At 47.5% G+C, this 19,643-nt stretch overlaps 1 protein-coding gene and 1 long non-coding RNA gene across 7 annotated transcripts in view; one reads left to right on the top strand and one right to left on the bottom strand.

The window, feature by feature from the left end:
• Window positions 1-7,180, top strand: part of LOC102156729 — a 60,087-nt gene extending 52,907 nt beyond the window's left edge. For 3 of the 5 annotated variants that reach the window (XR_005358192.1, XR_005358190.1, XR_005358189.1), the window contains 2 exons: window positions 5,117-5,258; window positions 5,600-7,180. This is a non-coding gene — a long non-coding RNA (uncharacterized LOC102156729). Of the gene's footprint in view, window positions 1-316; window positions 2,555-5,116; window positions 5,259-5,599 lie in introns of those variants that run through there. The other 2 variants (XR_005358194.1, XR_005358186.1) reach the window with 2 other exon arrangements.
• STK10 (serine/threonine kinase 10) overlaps window positions 1-19,643 on the bottom strand; it is a 112,414-nt gene that overhangs the window by 14,477 nt on the left and 78,294 nt on the right. For both annotated transcript variants that reach the window (XM_038534760.1, XM_038534759.1), the window contains exons 8-13: window positions 17,560-17,694; window positions 14,768-15,313; window positions 11,970-12,100; window positions 6,426-6,549; window positions 5,837-6,016; window positions 1,906-1,998 (exon numbers count right to left, since the gene is read on the bottom strand). In XM_038534760.1, coding sequence (XP_038390688.1) covers window positions 1,906-1,998; window positions 5,837-6,016; window positions 6,426-6,549; window positions 11,970-12,100; window positions 14,768-15,313; window positions 17,560-17,694 — 1,209 coding nt within the window. The remainder of the gene's footprint in view (window positions 1-1,905; window positions 1,999-5,836; window positions 6,017-6,425; window positions 6,550-11,969; window positions 12,101-14,767; window positions 15,314-17,559; window positions 17,695-19,643) is intronic.

Raw genomic sequence — 19,643 nt, 5'->3', positions numbered from 1 at the left:
GGTGAATCTCGAGGACATGTTAATTGAAATAAACCAGACACAGAAGGCCAAAATATGATCCCACGTATAGGAGGTCAGATTTGTGGAGACAAAGTAAAATGGTGGTTCCTGGGGACCAGGAGAGGGGTATCATGGGTGTTCCTGTTTAACTGGAAGGGTTTCAGTTTTGCTAGATAAAGAGTTCTAGAGATGCTGGGTGATAGGGATAGTTTAGATGATGGTGTAAATATACCTGGTATCACTGAACTGTATGCTTAAAAATGGTTAAGATGCTAAATTATGTCTATTTTACCGTAATTTTTTATTTGTTTACCAGCAAAGGAGAGGGCAGGCTCCCCACTGTGCAGGGAGCCCAACACAGGGCTCAATCCGAGGACCCTGGGACCACAACCTGAGCCAAAGGCAGATGCTTAACCAACAGAGCCACCCACATGCCCCTATTTTACTGTTATTTTTAAAAATTAAAAATACCTCTGCATGTCATAATGGAATCTGCTATCAAATGAGTTTTAATGGCTGAAAATATTTCATGGCCCAGGTGTATCATAGCTTACTCACCCAATACCTAATAGGTTGTTTCCAGATAGTCTCTATTTTAGACGGTGCTGCTCTTCACACTCTGGTAGCTGTTTATGAGCCTCTCTGATGATTTATCCTCAGGATTAGTCTCTAGATGCCACTGCCAAAATGGCCTCCTTAAAGAACCAATCTGCTCTCTCCGTGTGGGGATAGGAGCCGTCTCCCCGATCCTCCCCAGCCCTGAATTCTTTTTCTGATCATAGTATCAAGGGACAGGTTGTAGGACAGTGTTCTCTGGAGACAACACAGTCTGGAGACAGACTGAGTTTGGGGCCATGCCCCATACTGCTAACTGCAGAGTCACCTCCTCTGCAAATGGAAAAACAAATAGCACCTACCCTGGTAAGCCATGAATGCTCAACCAGATAATATACAAAGCATTTTTAAGTGTACATTCGGGAACAGCAAAAGCAAAATGTAGAGATTCCCAAGTGGGAGAAAAAGGAGCATGTGGTCTGACAAGGGCCACAGAGAAGACTGGTGAGGCTGAGGTAGAGTGGACTTAGATGAGCTGGGAGAGGCCGGCAGGGGCCAGACCCACAGGGCCTTGTAAGCACATGAGGAGGCCTTTTGGCAAAGTGGGAGCTGCTGAAGGTTTTCAAGACACAAGGCTATGGGAGAAGGTGACATGATCAGATTTGGAATTCATATTGATCACACTGGCTGGTGGGAGAGAAAACTGCAGGAGATCAAGAGAGGAAGCAGAGAGACTAGCTGGGAGGCTACTGTAGCAGTCCAGGCAAAAGATGACTATGGCTAGGGAGTCAGAGATGCTGACCAAGTGGAAATATCCAAAGATAGTTTGGAGCTTTAAAAAAACAAAAAAAGTCCACGCTTTAGAAGATGATAAAGGGTTAGAGGGAAAGGAGGTGCCAGGAATGACAAGGTTTCTGGCCTAGCAGCAGGATGGAAGACAGTGATCCCCTCAGAATACAGTAGAGCTGCGTCTGGGAGATCATGGGTTTGACATCTGAGATTCCAAAAGATGCCAAGTGGGCAGGTGGATATACTGGGTTATTCAAGGAGATGTGACATACAAACAACCCTAAGACAAGGCAGGAGTCACTAAATGCTTTGGAGAAGGTAGATGTAAGGGCTGGGGTGTCCAGAAGCAGGGGAGCTCACTTCCAGCTGGAGTGAGAGCAATCAAGAAAGGCTGCATGGGGGAGGTGCTAATAAGGATCAGCTGGATTTAAGCACTCAAAATAAGAGATGGGTATTCAAGGACCAAAGCATGCGCATAGACCGAGGGAGAACTTGATCATTCATGGTCACTGTCACTCTCCAACCCCTCTACTCCCTGACTGAGGTGGGGCAAGGACTCACGAGAAGCTGTTTTTTCTGTGCGTGCTCCTCCATCTTCTGCTTCATGCTCTCCTTCCGCTGCTGCCTGGGGAGCTTCTCCACCTCGTTCTTCACCTGCACCAGAAACAGCAGAGAGTGGCTGGGTCAGGGAGACCAAAGACAAGGTTCAGCTTCCTAGACACTGGCCCCCAACCCCACTCTCCATCAAGCCCCTCTGACAGGTAGCCCCCGCTGGCCTACTCCTGTCTGCAGCTGGCTCTGGTTTTGGTCCCCCCAGAGCAAAGAGATACAGCTTTTGGCTGCTTGGTACCATGCTCCCTTCTCATGGCAGCACCTCCCTTTCCTTCAGGGCAGCCTTTCTCAACCTTTTTTCATTACTGTCCCCTTACAAGTCTTTCTAGACATTTTCTTCCTAATCACCCACCCCTATGAAATATTAACCCCACAGACAAACCATGAATCTGCTAAACCACTATAATAAGCAAAGATATTTTTATCCCCTTAGGGGTGCCCTCTCCCTGATTAAGAATGCACACTTTAGGGGATCCCTGGGTGGCGCAGCGGTTTGGTGCCTGCCTTTGGCCCAGGGCGCGATCCTGGAGACCCGGGATCGAATTCCACGTCGGGCTCCCAGTGCATGGAGCCTGCTTCTCCCTCTGCCTGTGTCTCTGCCTCTCTCTCTCTCTGTGTGACTATCATAAGTAAATAAAAATTAAAAAAAAAAAAAAAAAAGAATGCACACTTTATGTCCCATCTCCCCAGCTCCTGAGGTGCAGGTGGAGTGGACAGCCCCCACCGCACCCCGATGCTAGGCTGGGCAATGATGCAGGCAGTCCTCCACCATATTCCCAGCCCTGGCCTCGGGGACTAGTCAGAGATGAGCATATGACCCTCGCTGGCCACTGAGAGCTTTATGATGTGTGCTTGAACTATCAAGGAAAGCCACCATCATCTGGGGTTGTAAACTCGAAGGATGGGGGCCACAGTGGGCCACCCTGGAGGGGCCTGCCTGAGACGAAGATCCATGTCAGGAAGCAATGCCAAAACATGAAAAGGAAGGATTCCTCATGACACGTCTGCCCTCCTGGTCAGAGGCCACTAAGTGTTCTCAAGCCAGCTGGAAGTGGGCTTCTGTCTTTTATGACAGAAAAGGGAGAAGAGATGCATGACATTTCTCTCTAAGGCACCCAGAGTTCCTCAGACAGTTCTGAGGAGTCCACACCTTTAAGGTGCCTGACACCCCAAAACTCACTGACAGGGTTTTTAGGAGCAGCTGGTGAAAAAATACTGTCCATGATCAAAAGAACATTCCAGGGGAGTTCTTCTGGCATGGTGAGTATAAGCCAAAGCAGCCTCTCTCTCCTGCTGACTACAGTGAAAAACTCTGGATAAAATACCAAAAGCAACTACCTGAGGGCTCTGAAAAGTAAACAAAAAACATGTGACCATAAGAGGAGTCAAAACTTGTAGAAGGGGCCAGGAGAGGGGCGAGTCTCAATTTTTTAGTTTCTTAATTTTTTTCCTTTTGCTCTCCTGGCTTTGCACCAATCTCAGACCCACACAGTGATGCAGTGGGAAAGGTACCTAAAACTCTGTAAGAAACCTCATGTTCTGGCCAGAGGACCAGGAAAAGGGGGCTTGTGTAGGTCAGAGTGTGTGGGAAGAATGCCAGAGAGAAGGTGGCAGCAGGAGGGGAACCCTAATTCTGTGCATGAGCCCACACACATCTCAAGTCGCCCCGAGCTGAGCAGGGCCAAACAGACCTGAAACAGTATAGCAGGAACTTTGAAAACCACACTATGATTGGAGCCACCACCCACAGAAGCTAAGACAGAACCTGTGGTCAGAACCTAACAGGATCAGACTACCTGCTAAAACAAAGAAGTCACATTCTCTAGATTGTAACAGGACCCAGAGTCTACAGACTGTAACATTCAGAATGTCTATGATACAATCCAAAATCACTCTCCATACAAAGAACCAGGAAGTGTGACCAATTTTCAAAGACAAATTCATCACATGCTAATTCCAAGATGATAGAGACATTGGAATTATCAGACAAAAAACTTTAAAGCAACCATTATAACCGCACTCCATCAAGTGAAGATAAACATACTTGAGATTAACAGAAAGAGAGAATATTACCATAGAAAAATACAAACCCTAAAAAAAAAAAAGAGAAGAGGGGTGCCTGTGTGGCTCAGCTGGTTAAGCATCTGACCTTGGTTTTGGCTCAAGTCATGATCTCAGGGTCCTGGGATTGAGCCCTGCATTGCTCCACGGTCAGTATAGAGTCTGTCCCTCCCCTCTGCCCCTCCCACATACATGTGCATGCATGCTCTCTCTCTCTCTCTCTCCCTCTCTAAAATAAATAAGATCTTTAAAAAAAGAGACAAGTAAAAAACAATACAGCCTCTGACACTAAATACAGAAAACACTGGATAGAGCTGGGGTGGAGTGGAGGTGACAGAGGGGCCCCTGAACTTGAAGACCAAGTAATAAAAAATATGCAATATGAACAACAGAGAGAAAGGATTTTAAAGACTAAAGCTTTAAGGACTTACAGGAAAATACCAAAGGTGTAATATTCATGTTTTGGGAGTGCCAGGAAGAAAGGAGAGACAGGTATAAAAATACACACCTATAATGGCCCAAAACAACTGACTTCCATGGCAGTGAACAGCATCTTGAGAGTAGGGTCCCTATGTATTTTGCTCAGTACCTCCAGCATCCAACATAGTGCAGTACATGTGGATACTTTAAAAAAAAAAAAAAAAAAAAAAAAAAGGAGCTGCTAAAAAGCTCTTGCTTTACTTAGAGGACTCAGGAAAGTTGCCTGTCCAAAGCTCAGCACAGGTAGTGATCCAGACCCAAGACAAAGAACCAGGCCTGACTCCCGAGCCTGTATCAGCATCATACCCCAACCCGTTGGCCCGGCTCTCTGCAGGGGGGCCAGGAACAGGGTAAGGCCAGCAAGGCACTCACCTCAGACATAAAAGAGAATACCATAAACCTCAGTAATCAAGATAAATTACATTTAAAAATATCAAAATTCATGCCACAAGATCATGATGAATATCAAAATTTAAAATAGACAGGATCCAGCCGTATATTTGCAGGACTCAAACTCCTCACCTTACCCTAATCCTGACCCTGATGGATCCTGACTTTAAGTAGCTAACATTCTGTTCATTGTGCATATTTTGCAGTAGTTTTTATTTTCTCACCCCAGCTCTGCCCCTGCAGCTGCCTGAGGCCCCCTGGATACAACAAATGTCATACCCATGCACTGCAATCCGGGAGCTGGGCTCTGAGGCCCGCAGCACCACAGACCACCCTTGGAGGCTGTTCATCTGGACACTAGGAATGGCCTAGTAAGTATGGCCTAGTAAGTATGTGGCAGGCTCCACAGAGGGAGGTGTGGGCTGTTCTTTGGGACCCAGATGCCCTTCCCCAGGGCCAGCCGGGAAATTTGTCTACCTTTGTCTCAGGACCATCTACTTCTTTGCCACCTCCCCCCACTTCCTCTTCCAGCTGGGAGAGGAAAGAAAAGAGCCGTGTGGATGCCAACTAGGGGACTGCTATTTTGGGAGAGGGAGGGCAGGACACAGAGGATGTGTGTATCTGCCACCTAGCACAAGCTCCCCCTTTCTGGTGAAAGCATCTCAGATGCCCCTGGGCTACCATCCTTTCCTTTTCCCCTGCTCTCTTTCAGCTGGGAGATGTCCAGGAAACTGCCTGGGTACCTACTCAATACAAGAAAGCAAAGCCCAAATGACAGAGACATGGCCTCTCATGGTACAGCTGGAACACGTAAATCCAGACACATGGATGTGAACTTTTCAGGTATACAAGCTCCCCAAAATTCTCTCTATTGCTAAAATGGGGCTCAGCTGGAATATGGATCACTTGCAACCTAGACCCCCCCAGCCTCCACCCCACACATATTCACCTCCTTCTTCATCAGTTTGAGCTGCTCCTGGAACCTGGTATAGTCCCGATCCTGCTCCAGTCGGATCCGCTTGGCCTCCTCCCGGCGGCGTACAGCATGGTCTTGCTCCATCTTCTCCACTTGCTGCTTCTGCTGACGCTCCAGGTTCTCCAGCTCTGTGTCAAAGAATTTCTTCTTGGTCTGGAAGGAGCAGAAAGAGAAATTCAGCAAAGTTACTTTATACCTGGAAGGAAGATGTTGGGGCCCAGAGCTTATCTTCAGACCTGGGTTTGAATCCAAACTCATCCACCTCTTTGCTGTGTGACCTGGGACAAGTCACCTAACCTCTGTGAGTCTCTGTTTCTTCATGTGCAAAAGGGAGATCAGACCATCTACCTTGCAAATTCTAATATGTTACTCAACAAAGGTTAGTGTCCCTCTGGAGATCCTCCCATATGACCTAAAAAAGCACTGGGACCTTTGTAAGATTCTGTGTGTACAAGTCAATGCCTCATGAGACCAGGAAACCAAAGGAATAGGGCTCTCTACTGCCGTTAAAGAAAACATGAAGCAAGAAGCCCTCCGGGGACCCATCCTTTCTCACACTCACATTGATTTCTTGTTCAAAACGTTTATGCATCTGCTCCAGCTGCAGCTCATGCTTGCTGCTCAGCTGGGTCTGGTTCCGATGTTCTTCTTTCTGGAGCAGCCGAAGCTCTCGGAGCTCCTGGCGCCTGAAGGGTGAAAGCATGTGGAGGTCAGAGATCACATAACTCCAGGCTAGAGATACTGAAGGCCAGAATGTGGAAGAGCATCATATAAGTCTGGGGCAGAAGCATGGCTAGAATTCATGCTTAATTTGACATTTATTGACAGACAAAACATTGATAATCAATGTATAAGAAGTGCTTACAAATTTCTAAGAAAAACAGGAGTAGCCTACTTTTCAAAAGGAACACAAAACAGGAATAGACACGAAACAAAAAGCAAAAAGAAAATTTAAAACTATTTAATTTTATATACCTAATACAGATATGAGGTGCAAACTAAAAATTCCATTTTCATTAAAAAGTCAAGAGTAGGGCAGCCCCAGTGGCGCAGCGGTTTAGCGCCGCCTGCAGCCCAGGGCGTGATCCTGGAGACCCTGGATGGAGTCCCATGTCAGGCTCTCTGTATGATGCCTGCTTCTCCCTCTGCCTGTGTCTCTGCCTCTCTCTCTCTCTGTCTCTATGAATAAATAAATAAAATCTTTAAAAAATAATAATAAAATAAAATAAAAGTCGAGTATGGGACAATTGATATTTTCATATGTGCTGTTATAGACTGGCACATTCTTTTTTTTTTTTTTTAATTTTTATTTATTTATGATAGTCACAGAGAGAGAGAGAGAGGCAGAGACACAGGCAGAGGGAGAAGCAGGCTCCATGCACCAGGAGCCCGATGTGGGATTCGATCCCGGGTCTCCAGGATCACGCCCTGAGCCAAAGGCAGGCGCCAAACCGCTGCGCCACCCAGGGATCCCTAGACTGGCACATTCTAGAGGATAACTGGTAATAAGTTCATACCTTTTAACATAGTATTTCCATTTCTAGATATCTATTCTAAGAAGTATTCACAAATGCACAAAACTGAATAAGGATATCCATTAAAAAATCATTTATAAAAAAAAAAAAAAGAAAAAAAAATCATTTATAATAGTCCAAAACTGGAAATGACTTAAATGTCAATCATATAGGTCTAGTCAAATAAGTTAATATGTATCCATCTGATGTTAATTTTGTGTACACAACCATGAAAAAAATCAAGTTTTAGAAAATATGTAATTACATGGAAAAACATCTATTAAAAATGAGATAATTCTTTTAAAAAATATAACAATTCTTTATGAACAGATACGGAATGATTTCTAAATGAAAAAAGTGAGCTGCTGACACCTCCCTCTGCCTGTTACTCCCCTACTTGTACTCTCCTGCTCTTTCTCAAATAAATAAATAAAATCTTTAAAAAAAAAAAAAGGATTACACCATAAAATATTAACAGAGAGAGGGGAACTAGATGCCTAGCAGGAAAGGATGGAAGGGAGATTTTTCACTGTTTACCTTTTTCTTTTTTTGCTTTTTTTTTTTTTTTTTTTTTTAATTTTGTACCATGACATTATATTACCTATTCAAAGTGTCAATACAGGGCAGCCCTGGTGGCGCAGCAGTTTAGCGCCACCTGCAGCCTGAGGTGTGATCCTGGAGACCCTGGATCGAGTCCCATGTCGGGCTCCCTGCATGGAGCCTGCTTCTCCCTCTGCCTGTGCCTCTGCCCCTTTCTCTCTCTCTCTGTCTCTATGAATAAATAAATAAAATCTTAAAAAAAAAAAGTGTCAATACAATAAAAATTTGGCCCAAACCACACAGTATACCTTATTTTTGTAAGAAGTATATTGTCCATATGTGTATGTGTTTATTCACAAAAGAAATAACTACAAGACAAACTCCAAAGCGTTAACTATATTTCTTTCTGGGCAAATCCATTAAAGATTAATAAGTATAAGTATCATTTATGTCAACAGAAAAGAAAATGATGTAGAAAGAACTTGAGATCCTAACTATGAATCAGGGCTCCTTGGCAGCCTCTCAGGATGAGTCCATGAGGCCCATGTCCTGTTCTAGGCCAGAGTCCATCTGCTCCCCACATACTACCTGAAAGGGGCCAGCACACTCTCAGGGGTCAGAGGGACCTTGTGTGAATCTTAGGGCTGCTGACCTTCGGCTGGGTGCCCTCAGGCAATCACTTAATCTCTACGCCTCTCTTCCTGCATCTGTAAAATGCACAGATAATGTCTACCTCCCAGGTTCTTTGTTTTTTGTTTTGTTTTGTTTTTTCCTCCCAGGTTCTTTGAAGGTTAAATCCGGTGATGCCTACTGGGGCTCCCTGGCCAGCGCAGACATGGTCACCAAGTGGTAAAACTTGCTGTTTGCTCCTAAGTGGTAGCTGATGGACAGTGGTCATAAGAAAGAAGAGGCAAAGGCTGCCTGGTCTCTGGAAAACCAGAGATACATTCCACAGCCACATAAAGAAGCTTCCATTTGAGCCTCTGCTCTTTGGGCAGTGAGAAGGTTGAGAGTGTTAACGAAGAAAAGAAGTCTGACTCCAGGGACATCTGGGTGGTGGCTTAGTCAATTAAGCATATGCCTTTGGCTCAGGTCTTTTTTTTTTTTTTTTTTTATTCATGAGAGACACACACAGAGAGAGAGATAGGCAGAGACACAGGCAGAGGGAGAAGCAGGCTCCATGCAGAGAGCCTGACTTGGGACTCGATCCCAGGTCTCCAGAATCACACCCTGGGCTGACAGCATTGCTAAACCACTGAGTGACCAGGGCTGCCCAAGCTCAGGTCTTGATCTCAAGGTCCTGGAATTGAGCCCTGTGTCAGGCTCCCTGCTCAACGGGAGCCTGGTTCTTCCTCTGACCCTCTCCCTGCTAAGTCCTCTCTCTCAAATAAATATATTTTTTAATCTTATTAGAAATTCCTGACTCCAGAGAAACTAAGGCTCAGAGAACACCTGACCAAAAAGCAAAGGCATACAAAATAAGGTGGGCGGTCAGGTTCTAACAACTACCTCTAACAACTACCTCCTTGCCCCACCTGAGCTCTCACAAGGGAAGGCAGGCTGAGAGACAGGCTGATGTCTTCTAGAAGGAATGCACTGGGAGCAGCAATTTTAGGGGAAAAAGGGAACTCTGACCTAGAAGTCTCAATTTGGGAGAGTGAAGACCTGATCACATGGTTCAAAGTCCTGCATGGCCCAATTCCCTGGAAATCCTAGCATCCATGAAGGCCGGGGTGGGGGGTAGCAGGCAACAGCCAGGTGAACGATGGGAGCCTTCCACACCCCTGCACAGCCGTCGGCCCAGAAGCCAAGCCAAGTATACAGGACACTCGGCCCTCCCTCCAGACTGTGACAGGCAAACAAGAAAAGCTTCAGACCTCAAGGGCCAGAGCCAGAAGGCGTCCATTCTAGATGGGGTATGGTAGATCTAGAATTTCAACCCAGGAACCTCGGCTGCCTAGAGAGGAGATGACAGAAAGGAAATTTGATCCTTGACGTCTGAAGCTTTAGGAGAGGAGGTCGCCTCCCAGATGACATGAAAATGGATGGTGGTGCCATCCTCCAAGAGCAACCATCCTCTTGCCCTTTGTCCCGAGCCCTCCAGCCCACATGATGAGGATGCCTGTGTGTGTGTGTTTGTGTGTGTGTGTGTGTGTGTGTATGTATACACGTGTACATGTATTCATGCAGAAATGCCACTGATGAAAAATCAACCTCTCATCTCTGTTGTCCCCAGAGGGGGAAAGTGCCCCAGAGCATCTAAAATTGCTTCCATTTGGCTTTGGAATGCTTGTGCTTTTTAAAAATATAAATGTGTTCCATATTCTAGAAATGTTGTTCAAACTAATAATGAATTTACCCTGCAAAGGCCTGGCCCTAAGAGATCTCTGTGGCTCCAAGGCTTCCCTGAGTGCTAAGTCCCCAGCCCTGGTAGCCCCAGGAAGCTTTGGGTCTAGTGGAAGCCTAGTAGAATTGTCACACAGGCAGATCGAGTTAGAATTGCAGCCCTACCTTCTCACCTGGGTGGCCCAGGGCAAGTAACTTAACTGCCAAGAAACAGTTCCTCGTTTACAGAATGGGGGAAATAGGGTCTCCCTGAGGAGGGCTGTTAGGGGGCCTGAGCACCTCCAAAGCACAAAGATGGCTTCCAGCAGAGAGCTGTGCCTCACACTCTCCTCCCTCACCAGTCTCACTTGTTTTGCCTCCAAGATGTATGTTGAACTGTCTACTTCTTCCCTCTCCCAGCCACTGCCCCAGCCCACGCCTACAGCCCTACTGTCCCAGGCAGGGTCTCCCTGTCACCCTATGTCAGTGTTACCCCTCTACAACCCACACTCATGCAGCTGCCAGAGCCATCTTTCAAAAGTGACATGAGAGCCAGTCACTCTCCAACTATTTCACTCTGGCTGTACCTGGGAGAAAATTCACACTCCTCCACCCTGACCCACAGGTCTACGTGACCTCTGGCCTCACACTCCACACTCCAGCCCTATATCCTCTCAGCTTCCTAAACAAACCTGGCAGTCATTCCTCAGGCCTTAGCCTTGCTCTGTGTCCCCCAGCCACTCCACTCAGGGTTTCCCACACACAGAGCAGCCTCCTTCAACCCAGGGGCTCGCTATTGTATCACCCATTACTTCCTTCGCAGCATGTACCACAACTGGGGATTACCTTGTGTATCATGTGTTGGTCCATTTAGATATAAGTTCTATAATGGCAATAGCCTCAACTATCTGGATCACTACCACATTCCCCAACCTGGGAGATGGGTTAAATACATAGGTAGGTGCACTGATGGACAGGTGGGTGGGTAGATGGGTGGGTGAATGAGTAGATGAATGGATGGGTGAATAGAGGAGTGGGTGGATAGGTTGATAGATGGATATGTGGGTAGGCAGATGGGTGAGTGGATGGATGGGTGGGTGGATGAGTGGGTAGATGAGTCAACGGATGGGTGGGTGAGTGGGTGAGCGGATGGATGGATGAGTAGTTGGGTTAGTAGATGAGTGGGTGAGTGAGTAGATGGATGGAGAGACAGATGAGTGGGTGGGTGGGGTACGTGAGAGGATGGATGGATGAGAGAGTGGGTGAGTGGAGGAATGGTGGGTAGATGAGTGTGTGGATAGATAGGGAGATGGAGGGGATCCCTGGGTGGCGCAGCAGTTTAGCACCTGCCTTTGGCTCAGGGTGTGATCCTGGAGACCCGGGATCGAATCCCACATCGGGCTCCCGGTGCATGGAGCCTGCTTCTCCCTCTGCCTCTCTCTCTCTCTCTCTCTCTCTCTCTCTCTGTGTGTGTGACTATCATAAATAAAAAAAAAAAAAAGTAGGGAGATGGATAGAAAGGTGGATGAGTAAATAGGTGGGTAGGCAGATGAATGGATGGGTGGATTGGGGAATGCAAGAGCAAAACCATTTATTTGCCTTTTGTGTCATTGATCCCTCACTTCATGCTGTAGACGGACAGCTCTCTAGCCAAAAGAACCTACAACCCCTACCTCTCACCAAACCCCCACCCCGTTACCACCATCAGTGGCCCATCCCAGGCTTGCCTGAGAAATCGCATCTCCTCATCCTTCTTTTCATCCTCGCTGATGATCTTGGAGGTGGTGATGCTCACCTCTACGCCATCCACCACAAACTTGCGTGTCCTCTTGAGAGTTTTATTGTGCAATCTTGAGTCCTGGCAGGGTAGAATCATTAGGCAAAGCTCAGGATTTCAGCTTAGAATCTGTGAGTGACACAGGGCATGGCCCACAGCCTTCCTGGCCCCACAGCCTCAACATCCAGATAGAACATAGCTGTCCATCCTCCTCCTCTTGCCTCAAGCTTCTCAACTTGGGGTCTTGAGTGTATGAGCTTACCTCTTCTGCTCCCTCGATCATGGCCTTCGAACACTGCCCCACCTCGGCCCCACACCTGGCTGCCAACACACTCACACACAGGACATGGCATCACAGAGAACCAGGTTCTAATCCTTCCTCTACCATCTACTGGCTCTGTGACCCTGAGCAAGTCCCTTGTCCTGTCCAAGCCTCAGCTTCCTAAACTTGTGGAGGAAGAGAGTCACAGTACTTACCTCCCATAGTGGTTACAAAGATACAGTGAGAGAACACGTGGGGGACATAGCACAGAGCCCAGCTCATGGCAGCTGTTCAGTATTTGGTATTTATAAATAAAATAAATATTTTATTTATATTTATATCTGCAGACCACAATCTCTTACCCACAGTGCCAAATCCAAAGAACTCAGAAAACTGAAGCTGGTAACTGATCTGGAAGCCAAACCTGAGTGGACCTGAACTCTACAGGAGGCCACACTCATCTGGAGTCATCGTGAAATTATTCATAATTTTTATCTTTTCCTGTAAATAATCACACATTTCAGATGCAACTGCTTATAGAGTGCTGCCAGGACTCAGGGATGTTCAAATACCCTCTGAAAATTGGCCCTGATTCAGGTGAGAGCCTGAGCGCCTGCACTGCAGTCATCATAGTGTCTCCCACTCTGATCTCAACTGGCTTCCAAGGCCCTTCCTGGTGTAGCCCAGCCCTGCTTTCCAAAACTGGCCCAAGGACCTTCCAGCTAGAAAAAATAGGGCAGGCCAGGGTGGCATACTGCATTAAGTCTTCATCCCTTCAAAGTGTGCTTGGAACCCCTACTCCTGCTCAGCCACGACCAAGAACCAGTCCTTGCTCCCTGAGGGCTCAGCCTCCCACCCCCCCACCCCTTACCCCCCAGGCTTCCACCTCTTCTCCTGGCACCTCGCTCAGGGGATGCAGACCCCACAGGCACTGAGCAGCCATACCCGACTCTCATCTCCCTATAGTACCCAGCTCATGCACCCTACAGCTCAACTCAGGACTAACAGTGAGAAGTGGGGAGTGGCAGGGAAGAAAGGAGGCTGAGGGCTACAGCCCCCACACTACAACTACTCCCTGAGGTAACAGGCTCCTCATCTCTCTGAGGGGTGCTGACGCAGCCCATGGACTCATCAGAGCAGCCGTGTTCCCAGACTCACTGCCAGTCAGCCAGCAAAGGAATGTTCTCAACACCCTTAAGAACAGGCAGGGGAGACCCTGCTCTGGCCTCTATTTTTTATTACCTTTTTTTTTTTTTTTTTTTGCTTAATTTTTTTTTTCTCGCTTAATGTTGTTGTTTTTCTAAGTAGAAAAAGGACATGTTATCTGTCTTAAGGAAGATGATGGGCCTGTACATAAGAGCCACTGTCTGTGCTTGTCCTGGTAACACATTAGAACTGTGCTTTCTGTTTCTGAAGCTCATTGTTGGGCGGGCTGGCGGGCTGCTTTTCCTTCTTTCACTTCCCTTCGTTTAGCAAACATTTTTGAGTCTCTACTGTGTGGTTTCCACCAAGTAAACAATGGGAGAAAAAAACAAAACGATATAGTATCTTCCCTAAAATCAGCCTTGGTTGGATGACCTTCAGCGTGGCCTGGTCAAGTGGCCAGGAGTGAGTTCAAGAACATCCTGAGATTTATCCATGTGGGCAGGGGAGGGGTCAGCCCTTCCTGAGGAGGCAGCCAGGCATCCCCTGGGAAAGCAGAATGGCACGTGGGGTTCAGAGCACGTCTGTGGGTCTGACCAGCTCTCCACCTTCCACTTAAGCCTCCGTTTGCTCATCTGTACGTTGAGATGATGAAGGAGCCTCCATTTTCTTTAAAGCACTTCACAGTGTCGGCCTCCATGCTGAGCCTTCAGGCACAGCAGCTATTGTCATTCACAATGTTACCCACCTCCAGAAAGCCCCCACCCAAGAGGGCTTTACACCCACTCCCTATAACTGAAATCTACCAGTCAGAGCTGCATCACAAGGCTGACCCCCAAATAAGGGAACTTCACTCCCAGACTTCTCTCTCTCAAACTTCACCAGGGCCTTTAACCTAACCCAATTTAAGCAGATACACAAACTGAAATTTCAACCTGAGCCAACTGCCTGGCCTGACTAAACCCCAGACTGAACTGATAGTCTGGTGATTACACTACTAACTGAGCTCAAAGCTCTTTAAAGAAAAATAATCCCCATGAACCACTTAAAATGGAAGGCGGCCACTAAATGCTTTCAAAAACCAAAACAGGGGATGCCTGGGTGACTCAGCAGTTGAGCGTCTGCCTTCAGCCCAGGGTGTGATCCTGGGGACCTGGGATTGAGTCCCAGATCGGGCTCCCCTGCATGGAGCCTGCTTCTCCCTCTGCCTCTCTGTCTCTCATGAATAAATAAATAAAATCTTAAAAAACAAACAAACAACAACAACAACAAAAAAAAAACAGGGCAGCAGAACAACCTGCAGCACTCTAGTTCCAAATCTGTGGTATAAGAGGTAGCATTACCTTGATGGAGAGAGAGCCTGTTTCTCTGTTCAGGGACAGGTCAGCTGACAGGGAGGTACTGTAGTCCAAACTCTCGGAGGTGGAGAGGCTGCCACAGTCTGAGTCCCTCTTGGAAGGGCCCAGGGCTGCCTGGGTGGGGAGCTCCAGGCTGCCGTTGGCCAGCTTCTCGGCACCCAAGGTCTCCAGGGCACTACTGTTGGGACGGCTCTGGCTTGCTTTTTGGGACCTGTTGGCTGCCGGACTGAGGTCCCCGTCCCGGTCAGCGACTTGCTTCTCTTCGGACACCTGAATTCGGGCATCCATTGACAATGGCCGGGACTTCCGGAAGGGTGCTGGCACTGCCAGGCCATTCTCATTTCCAGGAGCCACATCTGGGGGGTTGGTGGTTTGGAGGGATCTGTCCCCGGAGGGCTGGCTGGGCCCATTCACATTGTCCTGAGGCTGACTGGGTGGCAGTGGGGTGAGGGAGGATTCTTTGACAGGCTTGTCGGTATTGAGACTCAGTTGGCTCACCTCAGAAGAGTCTCGAGTATGATCCCCCAGAGGCTAGGAAGATAAAAGAGTCAAGATCATGTTATTTTACGTCTAAGACAAGAGTCAGAGATGCAGTAGGGCCAGAAAGTCAGACACTCGCAAAGCGAAGTAGGCCAGGGCCAAGAAGTCCGGTACTTACCCCTCTCCAGTGAGCCACAGTCCTCACTACTCCCTACTACATAGCCGACAATAAAATTATTACTTGTTTTGAGGTTATTTAATACTTGTTATTTCTCCTACAAGTGGAGGCAACTGTGGCCAGCTGGATGGTTCATGCCATCTAAAGGTGGCAGTGGCTACTCGGTTCCAGCTAATTATGACAATGTGAGAAAATGGGTCCCCTGGAGACAGAACTTCCAATTTTTTAAGACAAGCTAGAATCTGGATTTTTATTTGCCACCACTGATTACTGCAACTAATTCAAATTTTTAGTTTTGTTTTGTTTTTAGTTGCATAAAAACCAAACCAAAACTATTCAGGGGCTAGATTCGGCCTGGTAGCCACTAAGTTTTTAAAGTTTTGGTTTGGTTTGGTTTTTAGAGCTTTTGGGGGTTGGTAAGTACTGGAAACATTGCCTTTATGAAATAGAACACCCATTTCTGAGAATAAAATACAAACATGCAATGAATGAATAAAGCAAGCACCCACACAGCCACCTTCCACTTCAGGAGTGGAACACCACCGCCTCGGAGACCCCCACTTATGTCTGTTCCTCCCCTTGACATGATAGTTGTCCTGACTTTTATCTCAAAGTGTTATAGGTTAGGGATGCCTGGGTGGCTCAGCGGTTGAGCCTTTGGCTCAGGGAGTGATCCTTGGGTCAAGTCCCGCATCAGGCTCCTTGCGGGGAGCCTGCTTCTCCCTCTGCCTGTGTCTCTGCCTCTCTCTTTGTTTCTCATGAATAAATAAATAAAATCTTAAAAAAAAAATGTTATAGGTTAGTTTACTTGATTTCAAATTTGTTATTAATGGAATCACACCACAGCGTTCCCTTGGGTCCTAATGGCTGTTGTTTTTAACTCTGGTTATGGAAGCTTCCAAAAGCAAGTCTAATCCACCTCCTTATTCAACACCCTAGAACAAGGGTTCAGAAATTCAGATCTGATCCTATCATCCCCACGCCAATGCCCGGCCCTTGCCTGAAGCCCTCCTTAGCCTCCACTGCCTCCATGACAAGGAGCAGCCTCCTGCCAGTGTGACTGCTTCCTGCCTCCCGCCCCAACCCTGCTGCCTGCTGCCTTGTCCTGGAGCCAGCCAGGCACACCACCCCCCTCTCCACCCTCCACCATGGTTCTCCTACACCTGGCCCTGCCGCCTATCAGCTCAACCAGCCACATCATCGCTCAGGCCTCACTTGTCCCATCTATAAAATGGAATCTTGGTTCTCCCATCAGAGCCGCAGCGCAACCCTGCCCAGCACCCAGCAAGGGCCCAGTGAAAGGCTAAGGCTGCCGTATTGATTCTGCTCATCCTCCTCTGTGCTTCCCTTCTTCATCCTGGTAGGGATCCAGGCCAGCCTTTGGCTCCTCCCAGAATTCCATCAAACTCAACACAGCACCATGCTGTCCATTCCCTGACAGATGAGTCCTGCCCCTGCCTCACTCACCTCTCACTGCACCACCTGGACAGCAGAATTCCTTCCTGGAAGAGGCCCTTCCCAAGTGGCTTAGACCAGGGATCTGAAAGCGGCAGCTCGGGACAGAATCCAGGCCACAGACATGTTTTGCTTGGCTCGAATGTTTTTATGAACTTAAATTAGCTTTAATTTAAATTTAAATTCAGCCAAGTGCTGAAGCTGCTGATGGGTTACAAATATGCCAAGACATGGGTACCCTGGGCACTCAGGGCAGCCAGACAGGGTCTGGGGTGCCTGGAGCCCCTGAGCCTGTTGCCTCTAGTCACATGTAGGCTTTATCCGCATTTATCCCACAGTGTGCTAAAAGCATTTTCATTTTGTAATGCGAGCCACAGAAGGAAAAAGGCAGGGAAGCAATGAGTCAGCTATCAACTTCTGAAAACTGAAAGATCCCATGTGAAAATCTAGATTACTGCTCTTTCCTGAAAACTTACAGAACCTGGCCATCACAGCCCGGCCCATGTGCCAACTTACGTAACCTGTGGTGTGGGGGGGCGGGTATAATCTCCAAGCTGGGGAGAAACAGGAATCCTTTCCACATCCCCTGCCCAGATCCCCTCCTATCTAGCCATCACCTGCTGGGAGCCCGTTCCTCCCCAGCACCCACTTTTCCAGGCCTTACAGAGGTGGCATCCGGGGAGTCCTCCTCTTCTCCCTCCTCCCGGCCATCTTCAATCTCCTCCATCACTTCGGCCTTGGCCTCGGCCACCAGCTCCCGCAGAGCCTTGTTACTGGTGATGCTGCTGACGAAGGGATGCTGAGGGGGTAAGACACACCTGGATCAGAACCACTTTGGGCTGGAGGGTGCAGGAGGGGCAGGCGAAGTCTCAGGGGATGCGATCTCCCAGGAGAGAAGGCTGGCGGCATCCCAGAGAGAAATGTGAACATGCCCTCAGTAAGGGAGGGCCCAGTAGCTCAGCAAGTCCTGTATGTGGTGGAAGAGGGTGAATCCTGGCTCTGCCGTCTACCAGCTGTGGAACCCTGAGCATGTCCTTCCCTTCTCCGAGCTGCAGGCTCACCTCCAAGGTGGAAATGATAATGCCAAACCTACAGAGGTCATAAGGATTAATCGAGAAAATGCACAAGGAGGAGTTTAGCCCAAAACACGAGCTCAGGTGATGTTTGGGGGGTTGTCTGTGCATTTGTGATGTTTGGGGGGTTGTTTGTGCATTTGTGATGTTTGGGGGGTTGTTTGTGCATTGTGTCCTTTTTTAAAAGGCTTTAATATACAGTTTTAAAAATATCTACTACAGGGGCGCCTGGGTGGCTCAGTCGGTAGTGTCTGACTTCTTGATTTCAGCTCAGATCATGGTCTCAGGGTCCTGAGGTCAAGCCCCACGTCAGGCTCCATGCTCTGTGTGGAGTCTGCTTGTCCCTCTCCCTCCTCTGCTTGCTCTGACAGAGAAGTGAAATCTTTTTTAAAAATTAAAATATCTACTACAAATACTTTATTAAAGTACATTTATTAAAGTACATCCAATAAAGTTCACAAATCACGAAGCTCAATGAGTTTTTCCACTTAAATATATTCAGTATAACTATAACCCACCTGCAGACACCAAAGGTTTCCATCTCCTTATCAACCTCACTCCCCAGAGTTGCCTAGCTCCAGAAACTAGTTTTGCCTGTTCCCTAACTCCATGTGGACAGAATCATGTAGCACATAGTCCTCTGTGGCTGGCATCATGGCTGAAACCATGAGATTCGCCTACCTCGTTGCAAATATTGGTAAATTTTTCCTTTTTCATTCCTGCGTAGTATTCTGTATGGATAGCTCACAATCTATTCATTCTGCTGCTGATGGACATTTGTGTTGTTTCTTGTTTGGGGCAACTATAAATAAAGCTAGAACATGCACATGCAGGTCTTTGGGAATGTGCATATTTGCAAACTCTTAAGGGAGAGTCGCAGAAGTTCTATTCCTGGGTATTTATAGAAATGTCACATCTTTTAAAAATTCAGGCTTTTTCACACACCTTACAAAACACCAAAGCTTTTAAGAAGCTTCAGCAGATATTAAATCAGCACAGGCATCTCCCTGGGAGAAGTCTGTTCTCAGGCATCTAATCCCCAGCCCCAGGGTGTGGACAAAGATGTGGAATTCCTCAATTTGCCCCACTCACCCACTGCTGCATGGAAAGGAATGTTACCGGAGTTCGCTCGTTTGTAATTTCAAGGAAGGCTCTGATGAAATCTACTGCTTTCACGGTCAGAAAATTTATCAGCAGAGGAACAGTGTCAACGAGATTGCAGGGAACTATGTAAATGACTACGAATCCATTTTCTGCACCCTGTAAGCACATTCACTGCTGATAGGTCCATTACAAATCATTCTTATGTGCTTGGTCATGTAGGACAGTCCCTTTGTGGAAGGTCACCAGACAACACCCCCTTCCGCTTAGGCACCGAACTCTGCACACTTGAAAGGTGTAATCCTCACTCCTTTTAAAGAACCTTAAGCCAGTCTGGCTTTCTCTTGTTAGTCCAAACTAGTAAAGATTTTAAGAATTTCATTACATGGGATGCCTGGGTGGCTCAGTGGCTGAGTGTCTGACTTTGGCCCAGCACGTGATCCCACAGTCCCGGGATCGAGTCCCACGTCGGGCTCCCTGCAGGGAGCCTGCTTTTCCCTCTTCCTGTGTCTCTGCCTCTCTCTGTGTCTCTCATGAATAAATAAATAAAATCTTAAAAAAAAAAAAAAAAAAA

The sequence above is a fragment of the Canis lupus genome, chromosome 4 (assembly GCF_011100685.1).
Source record: "Canis lupus familiaris isolate Mischka breed German Shepherd chromosome 4, alternate assembly UU_Cfam_GSD_1.0, whole genome shotgun sequence".
Taxonomy (NCBI): Eukaryota; Metazoa; Chordata; class Mammalia; order Carnivora; family Canidae; genus Canis; species Canis lupus.
The sequence above is the reverse complement of the archived record's forward strand: the minus strand, read 5'-3'. Positions and strand labels throughout refer to the sequence as shown.